This window comes from Oncorhynchus tshawytscha, linkage group LG01, assembly GCF_018296145.1.
Source record: "Oncorhynchus tshawytscha isolate Ot180627B linkage group LG01, Otsh_v2.0, whole genome shotgun sequence".
In the NCBI taxonomy this organism is placed as follows: domain Eukaryota; kingdom Metazoa; phylum Chordata; class Actinopteri; order Salmoniformes; family Salmonidae; genus Oncorhynchus; species Oncorhynchus tshawytscha.
The window spans coordinates 20,004,572-20,031,753 of NC_056429.1; the positions used below are offsets into that span (position 1 = coordinate 20,004,572).

The following is a 27,182-nucleotide window of genomic DNA, read 5'->3' on the forward strand; positions in this document are numbered from 1 at the left end:
GGGATGTCCTTGTCCCATCATGCACTAGCAATTCCAATAGCAGGCCGAGCGAAGTGCACGCTGACACGGTCACCAGGTGCACAGTGTTTCCTCCGACACATTGGTGTGGCTGGCATCCAGGTTAAGTGGGCATTGTGTGAAGAAGCAGTGCGGCTTGGTTGGGTTGTGTTTCGGAGGACGCACGGCTCTCAACCTTCGCCTCTCCCGAGTCCATACGGGAGTTGCAGCGATGAGACAAGACTGTAACTACCAATTGGATACCACAAAATTGAGGAGAAAATGGGGTATACATTTTTTTTTTAAAATATATTTTTTTAACATTAAATAAGTATTGTGGTGCTCCTGCACCTAAATATAAACAGTATCAGAACCTATTTCAGTCCAAGTCAAGCAGCCTATTTTATGACATTTCCACTGGATCAGAGCATTACATTTTTCGCTTTCACTCCGAGTGGTTGTCGAAAGGGAGAGAGCTCAAAAGATTTTTCTAATACTTTGAGGAACTATTGTAATTCTCAATGGATGTAAAAACAGATTTTGTTTGCTTGCTGTTTGAGGTGAAGAAAACATGACTTTGAGTGGTGGTGTGTTAAGCCAATCAGAAATACTATCAGATCCCCAAATGGGCACATTTATATGCCTACATTTGCGAGCAGGCCAGGTAGGACCACTTCTGTGTGTGCATCTTTACTCAACATTGTCTTTTGTTTGCAGTGCTCCTGTCAATGACTAAATTGACAGAACGGATGGAATTAAATAAACCAAAACTTGTTTCTCACAAATGTAACATAGGTTGTGCACTCCTCAAACAATGTGTCCACTCCGTGTCCACTGGTGAAATATGTAATGGGGAATTGATCTACACTAAACAATCAAATGCAAACAACTCCCACAACGAAGTTATGAAACAATGAATGTGCACAAATTGGCAGGAGAGAGCGCATTCTGGAGAGAGAAGTGTATTGTGTATCTGGGAGCATGGTCAATCAGACTGCGGCATTTACAGTGATATGGCCTCAGAAGTCAGGGCATTCATACGTCTTGCGCTTTGTGGAGCAGTTCAAAGCTGTTGTCAAGGAAGTGATGGTGATGTGGTACAGAGCACAATTTGGCCTCTGCAATTGATACACCCTCCATATGAAGCCTCAGACCACATTGTAGAATCAAGCATACATTGGCTTTTAGACTAGACCTCCGCAATGGATAAGTTCACAGAGTGGCGCATATATATATATATATATATAACTAAAACAATCTCGTCGACCAACAGCAGTCGACCAGTGGACTAATTGGGGTCAACCAGGTTAGTCTCAAACTTATTTTTCAAGAGGGAGGGGCAGAACATGTAAGGGGTGGGGGTTGTGCACAAACTCCACACAAGCCTTCGCCGACATTAGACCATTACTTGTGGCCTACTGCTGATTGCATTGTACGAGCCCTTAGTGACTAGCAAATTGAACAGGGGGATGTTGCCATATCTACCAGGCCCATACAACATCAAGCCCAGAGTGGAAAGCCTGACACAGGCTTAATAGAATCCTGTTCGCTTGTAAAAGTCTGGGGCAATGCCTCCAAATTGGCTCGGGTCCAGAATGACTGGGGTTCACGTAAACACTCCACATACAGACAGAGACAGGCAACACAACACAGGGACAACAGCCGTGCAGCTTACATACCAGCCTAGCTCCAGCTAGCATAGCACTCAGTGAGGGTGCTGAGCCCAGTGGAAACAGAGGGACATTTAAGCCCCGTAATGTGAGCTCTGAGTGCAATATATAAAAGCAAGTGGCTTATTAAAGCAGGAAGAGGAGTCCCTGTAAGATGGTAAAACATTTCACCACGCGGCTTATAAGAGGGCCTTTCACACTTTCCCTGTCCACATAGAGCCACGACATGGATCTCAATAGAACACACTCATACTCTGCCCAACATAGCCTACTTTCTGCCTGATCACAGGAATGGAACAAAGACACACACGTTATAAAACAGCACACGATGCCATCACAACACACTAGATGCAACCCACACTAGACATAACCCAGGGTTTTATTTATTTGCGTGAGTTAATTAAAATATAGAAAATGGCTGATCCTGGCGGGACACTTGGTCAAAAATCCCTGTAATTTATCATGCATGCTTTTTATACCAACTTCTTGGTATATCTGAAAGGGGTAGGGGGTAAAAAAACATTTTTTTTAAATGTCAAGGTCCTGGAGTGGCCTAGCCAGTCTCCAGATCTCAACACCATAGAAAATCTTTGGAGGGAGTTGAAAGTTCGTGTTGCCCAGCATCAGCCTCAAAACATCACTGCTCTAGAGGAGACCTGCATGGAGGAATGGGCCAAAATACCAGCAACAGTGTGGGAAAACCTTGTGAAGACTAACAGAAAACATTTGACCTCTGTCATTGCCAACAAAGGGTATATAACAAACTATTGAGAAACTTTGGTTATTGACCAAATACTTATTTTCCACCATAATTTGCAAATAAATTCATAAAAAAATCCTACAATGTGATTTTCTGGATTTTTTTTCAAATTTTGTCTGTCATAGTTGAAGTGTACCTATGATGAAAATTACAGGCCTCTCATCTTTTTAAGTGGGAGAACTTGCACAATTGGTGGCTGACTAAATACTTTTTTGCCCGACTGTATATGCTACTACATCTTCGGTCTGAAATGGGTAATCGAAAGGGAGATAAGGGAAACAGAAAACAGAATGTAGGGTCTATCCTCCATAGAGAGCACTGACACTCACAATGCCCATGACAGGCAGGCTGCACTCACAGGCAGAGATGGGGGAGGGAAACTTTCCATGGCAGCAGAGAAAACCCTGACCTGTCTGCAAAACTGACACCAAGCCCAGAGGGATGAGAGGAGAGAGGGAAAACAGTAGAGTGTGACTGGGCTTAAAAAGCTAGCCTTGCTCATTTTTTCTGCTGCACCCTGCCCACCTCATCAAGTACATCCCAAGGAGGAGACAAACAAGAGAGGTTCAGAATAGGGATATTAGCTCCATTTCCCTACCAAATTCTGAACTCTACACAAACGCACTCAAATATCCCCTCCATGCCCGTGAGGCTTGACTGTCTCTAATCACATAGTAAGTACATGCAACATACACGCCCCTGAACTTAGCTCCTCACTGCACACTACACCAAGCCTCTCCTCCCCTGGCTGCACCCCACCAAGCCTCTCCTCCCCTGGCTGCACCCCACCAAGCCTCTCCTCCCCTGGCTGCACCCCACCAAGCCTCTCCTCCCCTGGCTGCACCCCCCACCATCTCAGCCTCTCCTCCCCTGGCTGCACCCCACCAAGCCTCTCCTCCCCTGGCTGCACCCCACCAAGCCTCCCTCCCCTGGCTGCATCCCACCAAGCATCTCCTCCCCTGGCTGCATCCCACCAAGCATATCCTCCCCTGGCTGCATCCCACCAAGCCCTCCTCCCCTGGCTGCATCCCACCAAGCCTCTCCTCCCCTGGCTGCATCCCACCAAGCCTCTCCTCCCCTGGCTGCACCCCATCAAGCCTCTCCTCCCCTGGCTGCATCTCACCAAGCCTCTCCTCCCCTGGCTGCATCCCACCAAGCCTCTCCTCCCCTGGCTGCATCTCACCAAGCCTCTCCTCCCCTGGCTGCATCTCACCAAGCCTCTCCTCCCCTGGCTGCATCTCACCAAGCCTCTCCTCCCCTGGCTGCATCCCACCAAGCCTCTCCTCTCCTGGCTGCACCCCACCAAGCCTCTCCTCCCCTGGCTGCACCCCACCAAGCCTCTCCTCCCCTGGCTGCATCCCACCAAGCCTCTCCTCCCCTGGCTGCATCCCACCAAGCCTCTCCTAGCTGCTCAGCTCCATGTTTCTCTGAAGTGAGGCTCTCCTGAGAGCCCTGTGGAAACAAGCGGCAGCTGCTTTTATGTATCACCTAGTAACAGGTACAGAACTGGGAGGATGTGTTGCTGCTTCAGTCAGCCAGGCAGACAGGAGGAGGAGGAAGAGAGGCTGGCACAGGATGAACAGGATCTAGAGCAGAACTGCAAGGCTCAGCATCTACCTTGTAACCTACCTAGACCCATCTTTCTTGGATGGTGACCTAAAAACACGTGTGGCGAAGCCAGTCAGAGAGAACACACCCTGTGAATGTAGGCTGGAATCAGGGAAAAGTAAACCAGGTCAGCTAAAGCAGCATAAACCCTCACAGAACTAATCATTCTGTTCTTCTCCCAACGCACCACCTTCCCCGTCTGCCGACACCATTCTACCAGTCCCCAAGCTTGCTGTCCCTCGCTCTCAGATTGTCTCACTCTTATTACCTCTCTCCTGGCTGCTCTACAGAGTGTGAATGAAAAGGGGAACATGCCCTTGAGGACAGTGGTGCACCCCACACGTCTTTGTAGACTAGAATGTGATAGAGGTGCTTTAGATGATCCTACCCAGACACACCAGGGTCCTGCCTCATTTAACAGAACCCTTTTAGTGTGGGGGAGGAGAAATACAGTCACTAGTACACGCGACACCAGAACTACTGTCAAGACTGAACGGCGGTCCACTTCACAAATGCAATTAGCCTAATTACAAGCTGCAAACCAACTTGACACGATGACGAGAGGGCCTGTCAAAACCCAGACCCTTAGTACTGTAAAAAGACAATGCAGCAATGCTGTACACATCTGTAATGGCTGTAGTATAAGGTTCCCTGGGACATGAGAGGACTGAATTAGCTGTGGACCAAAACACCAATCATTATTTAAACCTTTCTGACACAAAGCATTACTGGTGGGCCTATTTCCCATGGAAGTAGGCTACATGAGCAATTTATCCATGTAGGGAAAACATTGGATGTGCAAGTGCTTTGCATTCAACCTGATCCAGTCAAGGAATATCTAGAGATATGCTAAACTAGCCCAAACGTTTGCCTATTTCTGAAATAAACAGAAGCTGAAACAGGCTGCCTATCAATGGAGCTCTGTTCTCTTAGTAGGATATCACCCCCAGGCTTGGAACATGTAAGCACACGATCATAATTAGGCTGACTGTTGGAAGGAGTACTGTAGGACTACCTCTGCATGGGCCCCCTTTTCTAATGGCAGGCTCGCTCTTCACAGGGCCCCCAGGGGCACCAGCTCGAGCAGGGCCAGGAATGGCACTGCCTCTCTCTCTCCTTCTCCCAGCTCTCATTTCTGTGTGCGAGCCAGGCAGCCAGGGGGGGAAACATGACTCCATCGGCCAAGACAGGACAGCCCAGCCCTGCGCAGGCCGCCTCCTCCATCTCTGACCAGCCTAAGGCCACCAGACTGCCACAGCCAGGTGTTGAATGAGTGTCTGTCAACTGACTGCCAATGCAGCGGCCACGCATTACGTTGAAGGCAATTACTGTGCTCTCTAGCTTGCGGTTCACGGACATAACCAAGTGGTCTTTAATTGTGTTGTGCAAAAATGTACATTTTGAAATATACCATTCGTGGCAGAAATCTCATAGTTGAAATAGAATATGACCTTGTGGTTGAGGAAGTATGTATGTCACCAAAAGACAGTACAGTATGAAGATTAGCAGAAACTGCTACTCCAATAGAAATCCCTGATCACGGTTGTAGGTGACGTTGGCTAGCTAAGCTCATGCGCTGAAACACGTAATCGTGTCTAACGGTCATCTCGCGCTGAATTGCGCATGTACAGGCCGTCAAATCAAAGGCATTCCTTTGCTATAAAGTAGTTTTGGATAAAAATAAAATGTGTCCATTCGTCACGTTCACGATGTTGGAGTAATAACATGTTCAAATACTTAAGACATAAGCTTGAATCTTAGTTTTTAAATGTTCTTCATCTAAAAGCACAACCTAAGGAATAACTTTTCACTTCCCTCACTGCCTCCTCGAACCACAAACTCTGGCCTGGTCTGCTTCGAGAGCGTTCCTGGAAGTCTTGCGATGTTGCATCTCTGGGTTTAGAAACTCTATGACATCACTTAAAGGAAGTAGGGGAGCAAAAGCTATTCCTCGTCATGACAGCCTTTGAACTCAAGCAAAACAATAAGAACATCTTAAAGCTGAAGGCTCTGTTGTCGAAAGAAAAACAAGAGGGCTGTCTTTGGCCTACTCTGCTTGAGGGAACTGCTTGGGGGATGTGTTGTTGACGATAAGCGTAAAGGGCTGGCTGGCACAGTGGAAGGTTGCCAGGGACAGCTAAGCTAATAGGATTGCTGGTGTGTTAATAAAGGGAATGGGAAGACAATGCAGTCCCCAAGATGAAGAGAGCGAACATGAGAGGGCAGGAACAGACTGGGTCTTGATGGACAGAGCAGATCTCCCCTGAGCCCTGAGCTTGAGGGAAAGTCAGTGCTACCAGCCCAGGCAGCAGTGATTCTGCCCTCTGGCCCTGACAGAACCAATTCTCTGGGCAGGTGACTTGGGTCCTCGGCCCATGTCCCAGGGACAGGGTCAACCCGGGCGGGGATGCAGTGTTGCTGCCAGTGTCACTCAGCATTAGGATACAGACCCTGGGCTGACCGAGCTGACCAGGAAAGGCAGCCTCTCAGGCCCTAGCACTGCTGAGGACACAGCTAGTGAGAACAGGGTAGTTGTGTGTGAGTGTGTGATCCAGCAAAGAGTGTTGGCAATGGGTAAATATTTAAATGAATGCAGAACTTGGCTGAATATCTACACATTGGCAATGAATGAGATGAGTGTTGTTTTCAGACCTACACTATATGACCAGAAGTATGTGGACACCTGCTCGTAGAACATCTCGAACAAATCATGGGCATTAATATGGAGTTGGTCCCCCCTTTGCTGCTATAACAGCTTCCACTTTTCTGGGAAGGCTTTCCACTAGACGTTGGAATATTGCTGCAGGGACTTGCTTCCTTCAGCCACTAGAGCATTAGTGAGGTCGGGCACTGATGTTGGACGATTAGGCCTGGCTTGCAGTCGGCGTTCCAATTCTTCCCAAAGGTGTTCAATGGAGTTGAGGTCAGGGCTCTTTGCAGGCAGTCAAGTTCTTTCACACCGATCTTGACAAACCATTTCTGTATGGACCTGGCTTTGTGCACAGGGGCATCGTCATGCTGAACAGGAAAGGGCCTTCCCCAAACTGTTGCCCCAAAATTAGAAGCACAGAATTGTCTACAATATCATTGTATGAAGCAGCGTTAAGATTTCCCTTCACTGGAACTAAGGGCCCTAGCCCAAACCATGAAAAACAGCCCCAGACCATTACTCCTCCACCAAACTTTAGAGACGGCACTATGCATTCGGGCAGGTAGGGTTCTCCTGGCATCCGCCAAACCCAGATTCGTCTGTCAGATTGCCAGATGGTGAAGAAAGAGAAAGTCCAATGACGGTGAGCTTTACCCCACTCCAGCCGACGCTTGGCATTACGCATGGTGATTTTAGGATTGTGTGCGGCTGCTCCGCCTTGGAAACCCACTTTATGAAGCTCCTGACAAACAGTTATTGTGCTGACGTTGCTTCCAGAGGCAGTTCGGAACTTGGTAGTGAGTGTTGCAACCTAGAACAGATGATTTGTACACCCCTACAGCACTCTGCGGTCCCGTTCTGTGAGCTTGTGTGGCCTACCATTTCACAGCTGAGCTGTTGTTGCCCCTAGATGTTTCCACTTCATAATAACAGCACTTACAGTTAATCAGGGCAGCTCTAACACGGAAGAAATTTGATGAACTGCCTTGTTGGAACGGTGGCATCCTATGACAGTGCCACATTGACAGTGATTGAGCTCTTCTGTAAGGTCATTCGACGTCAATGTTTGTCTATGGAGATTGCATGGCGGTGTGCTCGATTTTATACACCCGTCAGCAACGGGTGTGGCTGAAATAGACAAATCCACTCATTTGAAGGGGTGTCCACATACTTTTGTATATATAGTGTACCATCAATATTTTGTTTGGTCTGGTGACACATTCAGAGGAGTTACACCCTGATGTAAATGTTTTGCTCCGGACTTGAATAGGCATACGTCATTGTTTGACTGACTCTTTTCAATAAATAAGTAAAAGCAGCACGTAACAGAGGGTTTGTCTAACCTGTGTAGATAGGGAGGGTCTTAGAACAGGGAAACTGGTTTGTTGGAGACGTTTGTTAGAAGGAACAATGAGTCACAGGCCTGCTGTGCATTTCACAGCCAAGCTGTGCATTCCTGGGCCAACAATGCTTGTACATAGCACCCACAATGCAAATGTTCCTAGCTAACACAGTGCCGGGTTAACCTACTGCGCCGCTCAGAAAAGATTGGAAGCCTAAACAGGTCTCTGAATAACTGGGATCTTTAGCTGAGCTGAAATAGATCAGCAGAATGTATCACAAATTTGTCATTTGGAAACACTACCTCTGACTGATGCAATCAGGTGCAAACAACCCTAACTGAACAATAGTGGCGTACCTAGAAGACCCCGTCATTAGTCTAGGTTATCTTTATTCACAAACCTTCATTCAGAAAGAGTTCACATTTACAACATAGGTCTACTACTGTAGTTTTAAAAAAATACATGAAAAAAAGCACTTTGCCCGACCTACTTCCAGTGGTTGAAAAAGTACCCAAATCTCATACTTGAGTAAAAGTAAAGACAGCTTAATAGAAAATGACTAAAGTAAAAGTGAAAGTCAACCAGTAAAATACTACTTGAGTAAAATTCTAAAAGTATTTGGTTTTAAATATACTTAAGTATCAAAAGTAAATGTAATTGCTAAAATGTACTCAAGTATCAAAAGTAATTTTAAATTCCTTATATTAAGCAATTTTCTTGTTATTTATTTATTAATTTCATACATTTTTTCATTATTTACGGAGAACCAGGGGCACGCTCCATATGAAGCCTATGTGTTTAGTGAGTCCGCCAGATCAGAAGCAATAGGGATGACGACCAGGGCTGTTCTCTTGATAAGTGCAGGAATTTGACAAGTTTCCTGTCCTGCTAAGCATTCAAAATGTAACAAATACTTTTGGGTGTCAGGGAAAATGAATGGAGTGAAATAAAAGTAAAAGTTGACAAAAAATAAAAATAGTATACCTCAGAAATCTACTTAAGTAGTACTTTAAAGTATTTTTTACTTAAGTACTTTACACCACTGCCTACTTTGATGCCTGTTTATCGTTGTAACGAGAGCTCTTGCCCTATACCGGGAAGGAAAATGCTCACCATCTTCAACAGTTATGCAAATATAGGCTAAAATAGACAGAACAAAAAGATAAATGCAACATGTAAAGTGTTGGTCCCATGTTTCACAAGCTGAAATAAAAGGCGCCAGAAGTTTGCCATATGCACAAAAAGCTTATTTCTCAAATTTTGTGCACAAATGTGTTTACATCCCTGACAGTGAGCATTTCTCATTTGCCAAGATAATTAATCCATGTGACAGGTCTGGCATATCAAGAAGCTGATTAAAAAGCATGATCACATGTACACCTTGTGCTGGGGACAATGAAATGCCACTCTAAAATGTGCAGTTTTGTCACAAAACACAATGCTGCAGATGTCAAGTTGAGGGAGCATGCAATTGGCATGCTGACTGCAGGCATGTCCACCAGAGTTGTTGCCAGATAATTGAATGTTAATTTCTCTACCATAAGCCACCTCCGACGTCGTTTGAGAATTTGGCAATACGTCCAAGCGGCCTCACAACCACACTAGCCCAGGACCTCCACATATATCTTCACCTGCGGGATCGTCTGAGACCAGTCATCCGAAGTCTGATGAAACTGTGGGTTTGCACAACCAAAGAATTTCTGCACAAACTGTCAGAAACCGTCTCAGTGAAGCTTATCTGCGTGCTCATCGTCCTTACCAGGGTCTTGACTTGGGGACTGCAGAAAAGCGTCGTAACAGACTTTAGTGGGCAAATGTGCTCTTCACAGATGAATCCCGGTTTTAACAGTACAGGGTAGATGGCAGACTGCGTGTATGGAGTTGTGTGGGAATTCGGTTTGGTGATGTCAACATTGTCACCAGACTGCCCCGTGGTGGGGTTATGGTATGGGCTTGCATAAGTTACGGACAATGAACACAATTGCATTTTATCTATGGCAATTTGACTGCACAGAGATAACGTGACGAGATCCTGAAGTCGATTGTCGTGCCATTCATCCGCCGCCATCACCTCGTGTTTCAGCATGATAATGCACGGCACCATGTCGCAAGGATCTGTACACAATTCCTGGAAGCTGAAAAATGTCTCAGTTCTTTCATGGCCTGCATACTCAACAGACATGTCATCCATTGAGCATGTTTGGGATGCTGTGGATCGACGTGTACAACAGCGTGTTCCAGTTCCCACCAATATCCAGCAACTTCGCACAGCCATTGAAGTGGAGTGGGACAACAGTCACACTCAACAGACTGACCAACTCCATGCGATATATGTATATGGCCTCCTTATAGTTATGTCATTTATATATACACATTTGTACATTTAGTCAATATTTTCTTAACTATTTCTTGAACTGCATTGTTGGTTAAGGGCTTGTAAGTAAACATTTCACGGTAAGGTTGTGTGTATATATATATATATATATATATATATATATACACACACACACCTGTTGCATTTGACAAATAACCTTTGATTTGAAGGAGATGTGTCATGTTACATGAGGCAAAAGGGTCACACCAGATACTGACTAGTTCTGATCAACACCCCTACTTTTTATTTTATATCTGTGACCAACGGGTACAGATCTGTACTACCAGTCATGTGCAATCAATAGATTAGAGCCTAAAGAATGTATTTAATTGACTGATTTCGTAATATGAACTGTAATTTAGTAAAATCGTAGAAATTATGCATGTTGCTTTTATATTTTTCTTCAGTGTACTTTCTGAGCTAGGCAAGTAATGAAGAGGTCTAACCTACTGCACTTCCCTCTGTAAGCTATACCACCCCCTGTTGCCGAGAAAAACAGAGGACATGAGCCTTCTTTTACACAAAGGTCTTAGGCAGGCTAAACAATACCCTTACACACAAATAAAATACTTAAACTGCAGTAAGTTAGTGACTGCAGTCAACTGTGGTATTGTTGACAGTTATTGCAGCATAACTGCAGTGTACTGCACTTGAACTGCAGTTATACCAAATATACCGGTAACTAACCTAAGATATCTCATCTGCGTCATTTCCAATGGGAGTAAATTTAGTATAGTGGGCACAACAAGCAAGGAGGTGGGCAGAGCACGAGCTAGCGAGATCCTATTGGCATGTTTTAGCATGCATTTGCATATATCTGTTAGGGAACGTCTTCTCTATGAATTGCGTGTGTGCAATAACTCAATTGACCCTTGCACCCCTAAACAACAGAATTTTTAAAAACTTTGGCAAAGTCTACAAAACTTATTGCACAGTGTTCGTAACAGATTCTGCTTCAGGGAAAATAAACTTGCATTGAGATCTAATGTTTCATCAATGAGAAAATTTGCAGAATGTCAGAAAAGTTTTATCTAGCTCCATCTTCTCTGTTATGTGGCTGGCAGATAGCCTATCGGTTAGAGAATTGGGTCAGTAACCGAAAGGTCGCTAGTTTGAATCCCCTATCTGCCTTTGAGCAAGGCACATAACCCTAATTGTGTCACAGTCACTGTTTGAAATGGCAGACCTGGCAGTGACCCAACTCTGAGGGATACGCAAAAAAATGTATTTCCAATTTACACACGTGTACATGTGTGAAATCAGACAAAGAATCATTATTATCCCACTTACTGCCACTGGACTTTCTCTCATCACCATATTTGAACGTTCTAAACAGAGGCTTCAGATTTATACATCCTGTGCAACATCTGGCCCCTTCTATCTGTCCGTGGTTATACTGCACTTTTACTGCAGTTACACTGCAAAATTCATGCAGTTATACTGCAAAATTCATGCAGTTATACTGCACTCTGACTGCAATCTTTTTTCATAAGGGTAGGGATTACAAGATAATGGAGAAAGAAAATGTTTCTCACAATCTGTATCTGTCTTTAGACCTGTTTTCCAATAGAGCGATTGAATTATGTCTGTATGGACAGTTTGGGTAAGTTATTCATACTTGTTGTGGTTATTTTTTACTTTTGAACTTAAATCTGCCACACTGGTTAGTACTATAATACAGTAGCTACAACCAGATATACATTTTAGGCTAAATGGTAAACAACCCTTTTTAATACATAGAGTTAGGGGTACTATCGACATACAGATGAGTTTGTTTCTAGTTGCCTTTGCTGAGAGGGACACACAAACTCTGTAGGTTGGATGCTAAGTCAGTTAAACCCCAGTGAGAGAAAAACCGAAATTTTCAGTCTACAAGAAACAAACACGCCATCGTTTGAGTGTTTACAATCCAAATATCAATAAGAAAATATATGTAGATATTGAGACTAGGCTATAATTCTAGGTGCTTAGAGTGACAGCTGGGCGATATACTGTATTTGACGATATACCGGTATTGATGCATGGACCGGTTTGGGTTTTTACTTGACCTTCTTTAACGGTATTTTAATTTTTGTTTCGTTAAATGTGATACTCTGTGTGTAACGTTGACTTTTATAGTTTACTTCGCTACTTGAGTCATCTCTCCATGCAGCTTTCCACATAGACCTAGCCCCGCTCACTTAAGAAGCTCATTTGTTGTTCCTCGACCACAAGACACTTGCGTTCAGTCTCCATGGTCAATGCAGCACATTTAACAATATTGATAACAATGATGTTCACTTTGCTTCTTAATATAACTCCACTAATGTTTATAATTACACGATTAGTTTGTTTCTAAAATATGCAAAAAGCTAGTTTGTATTTTTCATAACAAGTTGGGCCTAAATCTTATTAGCCGCTAATGCTAATCACTAGCTAGCTAATAAATGTACTGAGTCAGAGCTATATTAGTATTAGCTATACAGCCTAATACTAGTGATGGTGGAGACCTAAATCAGCATTTTGTTTGTGCCACAGTTTCTTCTAAAACGATGAGGAATTCACAAAGCAAGAATAATAAAGCTACATGAAGTAGCTAAAAGAAAACATTAAATGTAGCCAAAGATTATAGGGTCCCCTAGGAAACACTTAACACGTTGGTTCCTACCCTTTCACAATAACTCCTCCCTGGAATTTTCATTTGTTGTCATGTCAAACACTATTCAAAGCGCCCTCTATTATATTCTAACTATATAAATTAAAATAATCATTATATTGCCATGATTCCAACAGTTCACTCAAGTGTTTTACTCTAAATCACAAGTCTAATCGTAATTGCAACATTTGGTTAAAAATAAGGCCTAGATTGTTTGCCCATATCGTGCAGTCCTATGTGGCAGTGTGGAAATGCTCTCAAATCAGTGTAGGAAATGCAGAAGTGTATGAAAATGCAGAAAATTATTAAAACAATCAGAATGGAGAAATACCTATTTAAATCACTTAGAATGTATGTTGCCACCGTACGGTCATGCACTACTCATAAAGCAAATTCAAAACGGTCCATTTAATTTTAAATACTGTGATATATATTGGCCATGTCACCCAGCCCAACTGAGTCCATTTCAAACAGGATGGACAATGCTACCAGCTGCTATTGCTTAACTATGAAAACGAAGGAACCGTTTGATGGCTTATAGATATCGGCAGCTTTAGTTCTAAAAAACTGAAATAAGTTACTCCTGGTTAATTCAGCCATTCCAATGGGGGAAATTAAGGGAAAGAAGGAGGTTTTGGGATAAATACATAAAATAAGGTCTAAGGTTAACAAAGGTTTACGAGATATTATACGTTTTATTCTATGAGGTAATATCAGTCAGTTAACCAGACCTTTATGAACTATGAAGACGTTACGTGCTTGTTTGGCTACATAAATGCTTCATAATAAACTAAATGTGATCATCTCAGCGTATCAAAAAAAAAAACATTAATTACCCCATAGACCTTGGCCAACGAGCCAGTTAGTGCCAACAAATAGACACCCTTACTACTGCACTATATAAGAAAATACAATAGAAATAGGTCCGATTTGATCTTTATCATTATCAGCAGATGTGTATCCATAACGTTCATCTCTGCCCCATGGCAAAATGTGTTGGCGGGGGCACTGGAGATGGGTGTCGGGGCCCCAAATGCGGAAGTCCTGCCCTGCTGAATACAGTGATAAGTTGACAATGTCCGTTTCCTCCAAAGTTTTCTATGAAAACGTTAACATGTTTTGTGGATCGTCACGTTGCTCGAGCTGGCCATCTCAAACTAAGCCAGGTTGGTTGTCAATCGTTAGCTACGTCACAACCAAAAGTGACAAAATATAACTCTTCTCGCCATAATATTTACAGACGTTCGACTGTAACTTAGGGGCAAGAGAACACTGACCAGGCACAATTTGTTCTGGTTAACCAAGGTTGGACAAAACAACTGCGATAACTATTTGAGTGATTTGATGGCCATCTTAAATATTCAGCAATTCCATACTCACCTTAAAATAACCTCCCTCGTAGTGAGTATTTGGGGGTCCAAATATTGCAACTTCCCAGTTGTACAAGTCCGACTCGTCCACTAAAGTTATCCTGAACCCTTCAACTGGCTCATCTTGAAGACTTTTCATCTCTAACATGAGTGCTTTTTGGGAACTGGCTACATGATGTCCATGAGCCATAGTCCGCGACGATCTGTATAAACAAAAACCTATCTAGACCTTTTTAGAGAACAAAGGTAGTTATCTAATTCCACCACAACCAACACCTGAGAAACCTTTTGATTGTTCACACGTTTCCTCACATCTACAAAAATGTCGTCTGTTATTACGTTCGCGTTCGGTTCTCTTCCACTGTGATCGAACAAACCAACGCGTAAACCTCTCGCTGACAACCAACCAACCCAAAGCTAGCTTGCTACAGTAGTTACTCCCTGTTGTTGATCCTCATTTACCGTAAGACAGAATTGCTCGAAGTAAATTTTAGTGGTCAAAGCAAACTAGAAAACAAACAAATTAACGGCTGTCTGAGTAGGGATCTCCCCTCCTCAATTATACAACAGTAGCTACTTCACGGTGTCGCCACTAAAGTCGCTCAAGCTGATCCCACAAAGCTTGATGCCATGAGTAGTGAAGTGCTCGCAAAGCTTTCTGGGAGTTGGTGTTATTGAAAAGGCACAACACTTATTCGGCATTAATAGTTTAAGCAAGGTTAAAATATTGTTTCGGTCTGCAATTGAATTCTTCAGAATCATGAAGCCCGAAACGTTAATATTTTAATCTCGTCCAAAAAATATGTTGGGAGTGTTTTGTGGTTGCAACTCCACTTCTTTCCATATGGGAATTGAAGTTAGACAGTACCTACACACAGCCTCCAAATCACTTATGCCTTTAAATTATAAATGTCAATATAGCCTTTGCACACATAGAAAGAATAAGCAGTTTCACACAAAGTACTGTATTAGTTATTGGGGAAGGCAGGTTTTTGGGAAAGGCCACTCTAGTGCATGCTGAAGTGAGATGTTGGCCAACTAAATATCCTTGATAAGGTAGTATTTGCATATCCTTTGAATATACAGCATGTTTGATACACAGACACCATACATAGTGATAAGATGTGAATAAAAAGCCTGAAATAATTATATGTGGGAGTTTATTGGTTCACCTTAACACAGACTACAGCAGCTCAGCCTTTATTTCAATTTGGGTACACTTCTCTGTTCTAAAAGTGAATGTTGATAGTATATGACTAATTTTGTCTTGCTCATGTAGTCCCCTCTTAAAACATATTACATCATATAGCTGGAGAATAGACAATGAAGGAGTTGGACCAGACCTTCAAACAAGGAGAAATTAGAATATATTTTAATGTCATAGGCCAAACTCCGCAAGATAATCACTATAATTGACCAGAAAAAAAGTATTAAGACAGTGGGTAGCTTCTCTGAACTGTATCACAAGACCTTTTCTTCTCTACTCCCCTCAGTGCCATGACACCAAATATAACCTCCTTCCCCTGATGTTAAATAATTCAAAATATTCAAAGATATTTGAACTGTATGAACTTATAATAGATAAAAATACAACACCATCAAAAACTGTAGCATGATTAATTCAACTTTCACTTCATATAAAAAAAAAAAACTATAAAAGAAAAAGACAACCAAGAAATGACAAGGGAGTTTTGTATGCGTGTGAGTGTCCTTGGATAGGGGAAATATATATATATATATATATATATATATATATTTTAAGTATACATTTCCTAATCATGCAAGATACACATTTTTATGAAATACTCTGCACAGAACTTTTTAATTAGTACAACGTATGATTACAAGTAATTTTTTCATTGCCATTCTATAACTTAAATCAATCAAAGCACTTTTCCAGGAAGGGTATGGTTTTGTGGATAACATCCCTGTATGTTCTTCACTTTGTACTCACACTAACATGGTGCAGAAGAAACTCATGGAATGGCTCATCTACACTTGTAAGAAAGGAATGCGGGTAAGTTGGAATACAAACAAAACATGATGGGATCAGTTTAAAGTTGCTACTACATCGTGCTGGACCAGGCAGTGAGACACGTTGAGTGTAACTAGACTGCAAGTACCTCTGAGCAAGTCATGAAAGGAAGAAGCCATTTAAATGACCATTCATGTTCATCATTATGCCAATGCACATGTGGCAGCAGGGTAGTTCTGAGAGAAGAGAACACTGAAGTAACATCGGTTTATGACTATCAGTGACATGTAGGATGTATTGTATAGTGCGAGAGTTAGTAGCACAGCGGTTTGGATGATATGAAAGACAAACGTCTTGACCGACGACTTGTTGGCTTTCTCAAGAAAGATACAGTAAACAAGAAGCCACATTGGTTAATACTGATTCAAAATTAAATGTATCAACTAAGTACCATTGATATCCCAGAATGAATTATGACTAGAATAGCCTTCCATCCCCATAGGTGATCTCAAACTAAGCCTATCAACACATAGGATAACTTTAACAGTTAAGAATGGAGAGCCTGCTATTATAGCAAAGCCACGTGAGAGGCGCTAGCTGCAATATGTGATAGCGGGCCTTCATTTCCCACAAGTTCTATATTACTTTGTCACTTATTTCAGATACTGTAGACATGCCTGAGGCAAGAGAGAGTGGCAGATGAGCAGTACAATACCCTTCCACGATTACAGCATAATCAAAGCGATAAATCATACAATTGTAAAAAGACGCCCTTCTACCCATGTCTATAAGAGACAGAGTAAGGAAGCCGGACAATGTTCACTTTTGGAAAAGGTTGCAGAAACATACTTTTTCGAGGAGTGCCAGCGTGTCTAAGTTCTGACCTGGTCAAAGTGTAACCGCCTGCATTCTCTTTTCCCAATAAACTCTTAGTGTAACTTTCCAGCTCAGGCATTTAAAATTCTTATAGGGATTGATATGTTCCTGTGACACAGGTCAAACTGAAGCTGAGCATAGTTGAAGCATGGAGGAGTGACACCAGAGGGTAGGTCAGTCTCCTTCAGACATGAGATCAGGTCAGGTAGGATTTCAGCTCAGAGGTCAGCTCAGAGCAGTTTAAAGTTGACATGACATTTCCAACTTGGGCCAGTCAGAAGTAGTCAGACATTCTACAGGACTATAGAGGAGAGTAGCAGTAACACGCTGATGTTTAATGCAACAGGGGGAAAGGCGGAGACGGACGTCAGAAAACAAAAACAGCAACAAACAAAAAAAGACAGTGAAAACACAATTCAACCAACAACAAAAAAAGTCCAGTTGTCAGATTACATTACATTACCGTCACAGACTGTAATGACGATGAGAGAGAGTGGAGGGGGGAGCAGGGAAAACCAGTTTGAAACTAAAAGCGCAGAGGGGGTTTGTATAGAGCAAATCAGTGAAGGAGAAAGAGCAGTTCTGAGTGCAAGAGGGGCGTCAAGGAAATGTGTGATTCTGAGGACTAATTAATAGGGTGAACCTGGAAGTGCCAGCCGCAGTGTTTGTAACATGATTACATGTGTTTCAGTGAGGGAGGGTTGAGCAGTGGGTAGGGGGGCACCAAGGGGCTGTCAGACACAATCAGCATTGAGAGAAGGTCAGCTTGATCTCATCCAGCACATTCCTAAGCAGGCCCGGCTCGTCACATTTAGCATCGATAGACACGGTCTGATCAGCCTGAGACGGACAGGGACACAGACAGACAGAGAGGGCAAACGTTACAAGGATGTCTGAGGAGAAGATCTCATTTGAGTAAAATGGAGACCAATATTTGGATGTCTGGCCCTGACAAGGAGGAAGGGAGCTACTTACAGTTTTGACCAGCAGACACACATGGTGACCCTGGATTGACCTGCTGTACATGGAGGCACAGGAATCAATCCTCTCCACCACTGGTTGAGACAGGAACACAACCGTAAGCTCATTAAACAACTCAAAATCTAAAAGGTCTTTATTTACCACATCAAGTTAATGTTCATTCAAAGAGGGAGATTTCTGCAAGACGACATAGTGAACTACAAATCACCTCAATAAATATGTCCACTCTCCGCCTAATACCTCCCAATGCCCTACCCTCTCCCCCTGTATTCCCCAGTCCCAGTGTACCCACCAGAGAAGTGGTGGTGGAAGCAGATCCTAGCCAGTAGATGGTGGAAAGGCTGGTTGATTCCCTCCAGCTTCAGAGAGCTTCCCTTGAGGTCCCCTGACTCCAACAGCTTAGCATACGCGTCACTGTAAACAACAACAATCGCATTCACTACGCATCACATACTAGCTCACAAGCAGTTTAATCTTAAGTTCAGATCAGGGCACAGCACACTAAGCCAATAGCTCCAAATCTACAGTTAGGTAACGTTCATTATTATTAAAACAGCAGAATGAGGTTCTTTGGGGACAGCTAGCTGCACTGACCTGTAGCAGGGAGTGGTGATCAGGTATGAGGTGCAGGTAAAGTGCAGTTTAAAGTCTAGTTTCTCGTGAGTGGAGGAATCCTCAGTCTGTGGGAGAACATTATAACAGCAGAAGGTTAACAATACAGTTTTACAAGTGAGGAAAAAGGTCAGTAGAACCTTGAGCAGTGAAATAGACTGTACCCAGAGTCAAAGAGGGATAGTGGGGGAATGTGAGGCCTTTGTGGAGAGCAAGACTTACTCACCTTGACTATGAAGGTGAGGGTTCCCTTCAGTTTCTGAGGCATCACAATGCTCTGCACTGAGAAGATGAACCGTGCCTCACTAGAGATCCCTGAGGAACAAGAGAGAAAAAATTGATTTGTTTGGATGTAAATTGGGAATGGGAATATTTGGATGGGAATTTAGCTCTTATTTCAATAAGTTTCCATAGCTTTTCCCTCCTCCCAGTCTCTCCTGCTTCCTCACCGGGGGGCAGATGGAAGGGCACGGTGAGGCTGTCATGTGGGCCGGCTCCCTCAGGCCGCTGCAGCTTGGAGTTGAGAGAGTCCATCACATTGAACTCCATGGACTTGATGAAACTGTCACACTTATTTTCAAAGATGACAGAGACCACCACCTGGCTACCATCATGCAGGTTCCCCTGGATGTCACACACCTAAAGAGGGAAAGAGAGAAGGATGAAGCAGAGGTCAACCCACCCCGTAGCCAGCAGTGTTCACACAAGGAGCCCAGCAAATTGACTTGCATGCAAACCAGCAAATCGATTCAACCATTCCGATCCCAACATGAATCCCATGTGATTTTTATGAAGCAACCTGGAAACAGCACTGATAGGACAGTAGAATCGTAACGTCACACACTCAAAGAGGATGCCCCTGGCGTATGGTGTTGTGAATAACAGAGTTACATTTTCTAATATACACGTCTCTGCATAACAGCTTGGTTATCACAGTGTGATTAAGCCAGGGGGCACAGTCTGAGAAAAAGCACAACCACACAGAACATCTAGAAGATTCTCCTGTAAAACCCATAGCCTGCAGTTCATAGAACTTCAGCCAATACCTCATCAGCATCCTGCTTCATCTTGAAAGAGAGAAAAATAGGGAGCATAAGGAGGGGTCCACTTACAGTATATACAGTGCATTCGGAAAGTATTCAGACCCCTTGACTTTTCACACATTTTTACGTTACAGCCTTATTCTAAAATCAATCTACACACTTCAAACTTGTTCTCCCATCTCCACAGAGGAACTCTGGAGCTCTGTCAGAGTGACCATCAGGTTCTTGGTCACCTCCCTGACCAAAGCCCTTCTTCCCCGATTGCCCAGTTTTGCCGGGCAACCAGCTGTAGGAAGAGTCTTTGTGGTTCCAAACTTCTTCCATTTAAGAATGATGGAGGCCACTGTGTTCTTGGGCATCTTCAATGCTACAGACATTTTTTGGTACCCTTCCCCGGATCTGTGCCTTGACAAAATCCTGTCTCAGAGCTCTACGGACAATTCCTTCGACCTCATGGCTTGGTTTTTGCTCTGACATGCACTGTCAACTGTGGAACATTTTCATAGACAGGTGTGTGCCTTTCCAAATCATGTCCAATCAATTGAATTTACCACAGGTGGACTCCAATCAAGTTGTAGAAACATCTCAAGTATGATCAATGGAAACAGGATGCACCTGACCTCAATTTTGAGTCTCATAGCAAAGGGACTGAATAAGGTATTTCTGTTTTAATTTTAATAAAATGTGCAAATATTTCTTAAAACCTGTTTTTGCTTTGTCATGATGGAGTATTGTGTGTAGATAGATTTTTTAAATCAATTTTAGAATACGGCTGTAACGTAACAAAATGTGGAAAAAGGGAGGAAGTCTGAATACTTTCTGAATGCACTGTATGTATGTGTATATATATATATCTATCTATCTATATATATATATATATCTATCTCTCTCTCTCTCAATGGTACGACTCCTCCCAGCTCCAATATGAGTGGCTATAGAAGATACACAACAATAGTATACTTCTCCAGTGGACCCAAGCGTCTCGCTCCATCCCACTCACCATCTTGATGTAGGAGTTCTCAGCCAGCAGGGCGTAATTGGACATGGGCTGTAAAGAGAGAAGAGCCTGGTCAGTTCTCACTCAATATGCAAACAAGGGAACTAGACCCAGGTCTGGACTATGTATATATGCTATTTGAGATACGGAGTGTATACACACTGCATACTTGACATACTTGTGTCAAATCAATGGGTGAAGGTAAGGAAGTTTTATATGGACAGTATTGTGGGGGCACAACTAACCTGTACCCCCGCACACCGACTCGGTACCCCCTGTATATAGCCTCGTTATTGTGTTACTTTTTTACTTAAGTTTATTTGGTAAATATTTTCTTTACTCTTCTTGAACTGCACTGTTAGTTAAGGGCTTGTAAGTAAGCATTTCACAGTAAGGTCTACACTCGTTGTATTCGGTGCATGTAACATATAAAGTTTCATTTGATTTGATTTATTACTTGAACGTCCAGTGGACAGGGATTGGACTGAGTGGACAGACTAAAAGGTGATTGTTTACTGACTGGCAGAGGCTCCTCGTCCTCCACCGTGCCGTTCTGCACAGACTCCTCTCTGGCTCCATCGCTATGGTGATGATGATGGTGCTTCTTTTTCTTGTCCTTCTCCTTTTTCTGCTTCTTCTTATGCTTGGAGGATTTCTGAGAGGGAAACAAGCAGGGGATGGTGTAAAGGGCAGTCTATTCAGAAAGAGGGAGGGAGAGTTTCTGTGCTCAGACAAGATCTGTCAAAATACAGTATCCTGTTTCGCTAGTCTTTAATGTATAATCCTTAGTAATGAATGACGCTGTCGTTTATGTGTATGTTTTGTAAGGTTTATAAAATACAAATTAGTAACAGCTGAGATTTCTGTCTCGTGATTCTGACATCATCAGTAGTGGAGTGACTCACAGTCTCAGAGTCTGGGACCACGGCAGCCACACCAGATGCAGCGTCAGGAGTGGATGCAGGGGGAGCGTCTGTTACTGCTGCGGCCTCCTGTCACCACACACACAGCCCTCAAAATGAGTATGGACACATTTAGGAGGATAATTGACATACAACACGCTGTCATTTATTGATCATATACAAGTACAGGTAGTAGTAGTTTGGGTTAGTCGTAATTTGTTTGTTGTTTTGAAGCTGTCAAATCCTGACATTGTTCCAATGGACCCAATGTCGATAGCATCCCTTCACATCTGTACTTAAATGGAACAATAATCTACTCAAAAAACAGAAATACAGAAACATGTTCTGACAGGATGTGTGAACTGTGAAGTCACATTTGGGTGACTGCTAGACGTAGCTTATTTCCTGAGGGCAGACAGTTGGTGTGGTGTAAACACAAAATCAACACGCAGAGCCCCTGAACAATGTATATCTAATGATCAGATTCTGCTTGAAACAGTCCCATACAGTAGTTCAGAACAGAGAGTGTGGGGTCACAGAGCTAAACTTTATGAACTAGTCTGGCTTTAAACGGAATACTGTACTGTTGTCATTAGTCTTCCACCTGGTCTAACAGCTGCTCTGCAGTTACACACGCACTGTCACAAGCACAGGGTATGTAGTCACACGCACAGTCACACGCACTCAGTATGTAGTAAAAAACACTGTCTATATGTAGTCCTACTACACATGAAGAGCTGTGCTACTGTTTCATTGGTTTGATAGGAACAACAAGAACCGTCAGCATGATTCCAGACACTGAGGCCCCTGCACTTGACAACAACTGTGACCCCACCACTGACGAGAAACAGACACATCGAGCAAAACCAAAACGGAGAGAACCAACACTAAGAAACACGACATCCCCAGAATGAGTAGGGTTACGTGACCTCAGAAAGAGAGGCAGTAATGCAAGGGTGAAAGAGAAAAGTGGATGGAAGGAAGGAAAGAACCACACATGGCGAAGAGGATCAGACAAGAGCAGAGGATGGATGAAGAGGTACTGTTAGAACACAAATAAATGACAACAAGGACAAGGAGTGACTGTAAAAAGAGAGAGAGGGGAACTCAACCTGAGGGTCAGAGGGCACTGGAGCATTTGAGAGCCAGAAATCCAGATCCGAAGCCTACAACAGTGAGGGAGGGAGAGGGAGCAAGAGCGAGGGGGGATAGAGAGGTTAACATTTTAGCACTACCTCTTCATGAAAATGGATACAGAGATTACACTGTTATTTTCATGAATAAATCAAGTATTTCAAGATAGCGACTAGACATACTGCAATCTTAAATACTGATTGATACTTGATTTCATCTTTATTGCTGATAGGATGGTGAGGGGGCTTGAAAGAAGCAATGACAATGATTGATAAATTAAAATGACCAAAGAAATGTGTTTGCTTGACAGATTATTTTATATAAATTTAATCCAATCAAATTCTTAGTTTAGTTAAATTATTTAGTGTCAGCCTTAATTCTTCAATATCCTACACAGATTGACATTGTGCAAATCTTGACCCTGTAAAAAAGGTAGTCCCTCCCTTTGTGATGTCATACCTCTGGTGTGGAGGCAGGAGGCTGGGCTGCCACATCGTTGGTCACTTTTGATTGGACAGGCTCCTCTGACCCAGCCTCCATAAGATCCTCCCCTTCCTCTTGTTTGTGTTTCTTCTTCTTCTTCTTCTCTTTACCCTTCTACAATGACAAAAAAAAACACTCCTTAAGACAATAAGGTCACAAAAAACAGAAACATCAAAGTTATGAAAAATATTCCAAGGACATAAAGAATAGGGCCTCACCTTCCTCTCCTTGTCCTTCTTTTCCTTCCCGCTCTTCTTCTTGGGCTCTGAAGTGACCTCCAACCCCTCCGCGTCCTCTATGGGGCTCTTGAGAACCTCATCGGGACGGTGTGTCCTAACTGGCAGCTTCTTCTCGCTGTCTGCCAGGGGCCTGAGAGCACAGAGAGGGCTGTGGTTTTATGTGTCTCCTGAGTGTACATGGTGATTCTGGTCACACTACAGCCATCGGCTATGTCTCAATAGTCTTAACTAGCCTCCTTTCATCCATGACCACTGATCTGAGAGGAAAAGACAGGGTAAAAGCAGCATGGTGAAAACCTATCCAGTCGATTCACTTACCAATGCCAGTGAAGGAAAGGAGATTAGGAAAGGAAGCTAGTTGAGACAAGCCTATCCACTCCACTCAGGTGCATGACATTTCAAACGCAAACTTGCTCAGCACAAACCTTCATAGCCATTCCTCAGGCAGAGCTGGGAAGTCAGGAGGGAGACCACCATTAACAGGTTTATCCAAGATCAGAACTGGATTGAGGCCTCTGTTGGTGACTGCAGTAACTGAGTATGTTTACATGCACAGTAATAATTCGATATTAAACTGATTATGGCAGCAGGCAGATTATGCAATAGTCATGTGAACACTACTCTGCTTATCTTAAATCAGCGAACAGTCAAAATCAAAGTAAGTATATGCCGATTAAAACACCTGGTTTTCTGATCAATCTTTCAAATTATTAGGACATTTAAACACCTTAAATCGGCGTTCTAGCAGTGTATTTGATCTGCATGTGCTAGCAGCAACCGAGCGAGCCTCCCTCTTTAGCGAGAGTGAACTGAGTTCGGAACAACTGAATGGATGTGTCTTTGAAGTAGTTTACACATTCAAACTTTATATGTCCTCAGAATGGTCACTGGGGTAGAATGTTTATTTTGATAGGGGAATTTCTGCATTGATCAGAGTGACATCAGGTAGATGGATTTCAGATGTGTCCATGTAAACAGGATTATGTGACATTTCTCTTCTTGCAAAGCATGTAAACGTTTTAATCGAACCATTATATTAATCTGACTATCCACAACAATCACATTGTTACCATACTCAGTAACTAACGATTAACATTATGTTGAAGAAGACCCATGGATTGGGTGAGGATTTGATTTGGGGATTTGACTAGTAAAAACAACAGTAGTCATCCATGATTATGGTGATTGAGTCATGACTTGAGAAAATCAGCAGTTCCACTGAGAAATCTATAAGCTCTCATCTTATCACATCAATCTGTTCATGTTAGTGAGAAGGGAGAGCGCTTTTCTTTAGCTCCAGCCACAAAGTGGGCACATTAACAGAGTTTTGTATGGAGTGAATGCTGATATTCTGAAGTGAGCTTGTAGAAGGTTTCAAATGGAGGAGGGGTGAGCAGGAGGAGAGACTGTTGTTGAAAACAAGGATCAAACTTCAAATTGTAAAAGTCACATCATGCCCAAACACAGAGAAACAGACAGAGAGACACAGACAGACACAGCGAGAGAGAGAGAGACACACAAGAGAGAGAGAGACAGACAGAGAGGAAGCAGATCAGTCAGTCTTGAGTCCAGTCCCAGACGGGGCTTCTCCTGAGGCTGGGAAGGTACTCACCTGTGAGATGCCACCAGCAAACTGCACAGTCAAGAGAACAGATGTGTGTGTGTGTGTGTGTGTGTGTGTGTGTGTGTGTATATGCATAAGAGAGACAGAGGGAAAGAACCACAGAACAGAGCACAGCACAGCGAGAGGGAGTGTGTGAGGATGAAGAGGACCAGGCCAGCACCAGCCTCTCATCAGTGGAGCCAGGAAGAGATTATACCCCCACAGAGTAGATAACAACACAGCCAGGTTATATATCCTATACTTTCATACTAATCCATTAGTGGACATCTGTAATACAGCGAGAGGTCAGTGATGAGTTAACTCACTTGTCCAGGTCGATGTTCAAAGCTTTGTGGGGGTCGTTGGGATCTTTGTCATCGTCATCACTGGGCAAGGCATTCTGAGACAGGAAGAGAATGGAGTGACAGAGCAAAACAACATCCTTGCATATGCAATTATTATCAAAGGCCACGTCTATTATCTGCAGCACTCTGAACCAACTATGAAAGTGCCTGGCCTCTCTGCCTGGCTTACTGTACACCACTGGCACCTCTGCCTGGCCTACTGGCACCTCTGCCTGGCCTACTGGCACCTCTGCCTGGCCTACTGGCACCTCTGCCTGGCCTACTGGCACCTCTGCCTGGCCTACTGGCACCTCTGCCTGGCCTACTGGCACCTCTGCCTGGCCTACTGGCACCTCTGCCTGGCCTACTGGCACCTCTGCCTGGCCTACTGGCACCTCTGCCTGGCCTACTGGCACCTCTGCCTGGCCTACTGGCACCTCTGCCTGGCCTACTGGCACCTCTGCCTGGCCTACTGGCACCTCTGCCTGGCCTACTGGCACCTCTGCCTGGCCTACTGGCACCTCTGCCTGGCCTACTGGCACCTCTGCCTGGCCTACTGGCACCTCTGCCTGGCCTACTGGCACCTCTGCCTGGCCTACTGGCACCTCTGCCTGGCCTACTGGCACCTCTGCCTGGCCTACTGTACCTCTGGCATCTCTTCAGTGACGATGTCCACCATGTGTGCGGGGGTGATGTCCTCCTCACTCTCTGGGCCCGAGTCCCCCCTCCTCTGCCGGCCCTTCTCCCTCCTCTTCTTCTTGTCCTTCTTCCTGTCTGCCTTGTTTTTCTGCCGACGCTCCTCTTCCAGCTTCACATACTGGTCTGACATTGGCATCCCTAAACCCAACGGGAGGGAAAAAGGAAGAGAAAGAAAGAGGAAGTGGGGTCAAGTTATTACACAGAAAGAAAGAGGCGAGACAGAAAGAGGTACAGAAGAGGGGTTTAGTTATGACAGAGGCGAAGAGAGAAAGAGGGATACGGGTTAGGTTTGGAGTCCTGTGTGCAGAGCCACTGACTGATACACTGTACATTGAAATCAATTGGTTATTAAGTAGTGGCCAGAGTAACTGACCTGGGACTTTGAGAGGCACACTGAGGTCAATCTGCACCACTGGAATGTGCTCCACACCAACAGCCTCCTGGTATACCTGCGCACACACAATAACATAGGGATGTCAATGGGCTTCTAGTCAATTTCATTCTTTAGATTCTAAGACGTTGGGGGATGGGGGTGCTAAGCGGACATATGGAATTGTTTTAAGGTGGTCATACTATGGATAACTTAGCTATTTGATTTAGAATTTTAGGACCCCTTTAGGTATACATGTGTGTATATACACACAAACATTTTTTTTTTTTAATAAAATATTGATTTTGGCCAGTACTACTAAAGCCCATAGAATAACACATTCACAAATGGCAGAGGGTCAAAAAAATGAATCATAAGAAACAAGGTTTTGAAGCATCTGTCCTAAATCTAGGAGATATATTTTAAAAAATGAACATGTGGAAATATAATGTATACACACACAAACACAGAGGCCGACCGATTATGATTTTTCAACGCCGATAACCATTATTGGAGG

The 27,182-nt window shown here is 43.6% G+C and overlaps 2 protein-coding genes across 4 annotated transcripts in view; both read right to left on the bottom strand.

The window, feature by feature from the left end:
• LOC112237338 (ubiquitin-conjugating enzyme E2 R2) overlaps window positions 1–15,033 on the bottom strand; it is a 28,230-nt gene extending 13,197 nt beyond the window's left edge. The window contains exon 1 of the mRNA XM_024405959.2: window positions 14,418–15,033. Coding sequence (XP_024261727.1) covers window positions 14,418–14,597 — 180 coding nt within the window. The 5' untranslated portion in view covers window positions 14,598–15,033. The remainder of the gene's footprint in view (window positions 1–14,417) is intronic.
• Window positions 15,034–15,550: 517 nt separating this feature from the next.
• LOC112237436 (AP-3 complex subunit delta-1) overlaps window positions 15,551–27,182 on the bottom strand; it is a 43,501-nt gene continuing 31,869 nt past the window's right edge. Inside the window, exons 19-34 of one of the 3 annotated variants that reach the window (XM_024406130.2) lie at window positions 26,669–26,744; window positions 26,243–26,418; window positions 25,579–25,652; window positions 23,629–23,779; window positions 23,387–23,524; window positions 22,906–22,959; window positions 21,797–21,883; window positions 21,412–21,546; window positions 20,895–20,942; window positions 19,898–19,918; window positions 19,301–19,490; window positions 19,078–19,166; window positions 18,834–18,919; window positions 18,532–18,653; window positions 18,234–18,313; window positions 15,551–18,098 (exon numbers count right to left, since the gene is read on the bottom strand). In XM_024406130.2, the coding sequence (XP_024261898.1) occupies window positions 18,003–18,098; window positions 18,234–18,313; window positions 18,532–18,653; window positions 18,834–18,919; window positions 19,078–19,166; window positions 19,301–19,490; window positions 19,898–19,918; window positions 20,895–20,942; window positions 21,412–21,546; window positions 21,797–21,883; window positions 22,906–22,959; window positions 23,387–23,524; window positions 23,629–23,779; window positions 25,579–25,652; window positions 26,243–26,418; window positions 26,669–26,744 (1,623 nt within the window). In that variant the 3' untranslated portion in view covers window positions 15,551–18,002. Of the gene's footprint in view, window positions 18,099–18,233; window positions 18,314–18,531; window positions 18,654–18,833; window positions 18,920–19,077; window positions 19,167–19,300; window positions 19,491–19,897; window positions 19,919–20,894; window positions 20,943–21,411; window positions 21,547–21,796; window positions 21,884–22,905; window positions 22,960–23,386; window positions 23,525–23,628; window positions 23,780–25,578; window positions 25,653–26,242; window positions 26,434–26,668; window positions 26,745–27,182 lie in introns of all 3 variants that reach the window. The other 2 variants (XM_024406059.2, XM_024406187.2) reach the window with 2 other exon arrangements.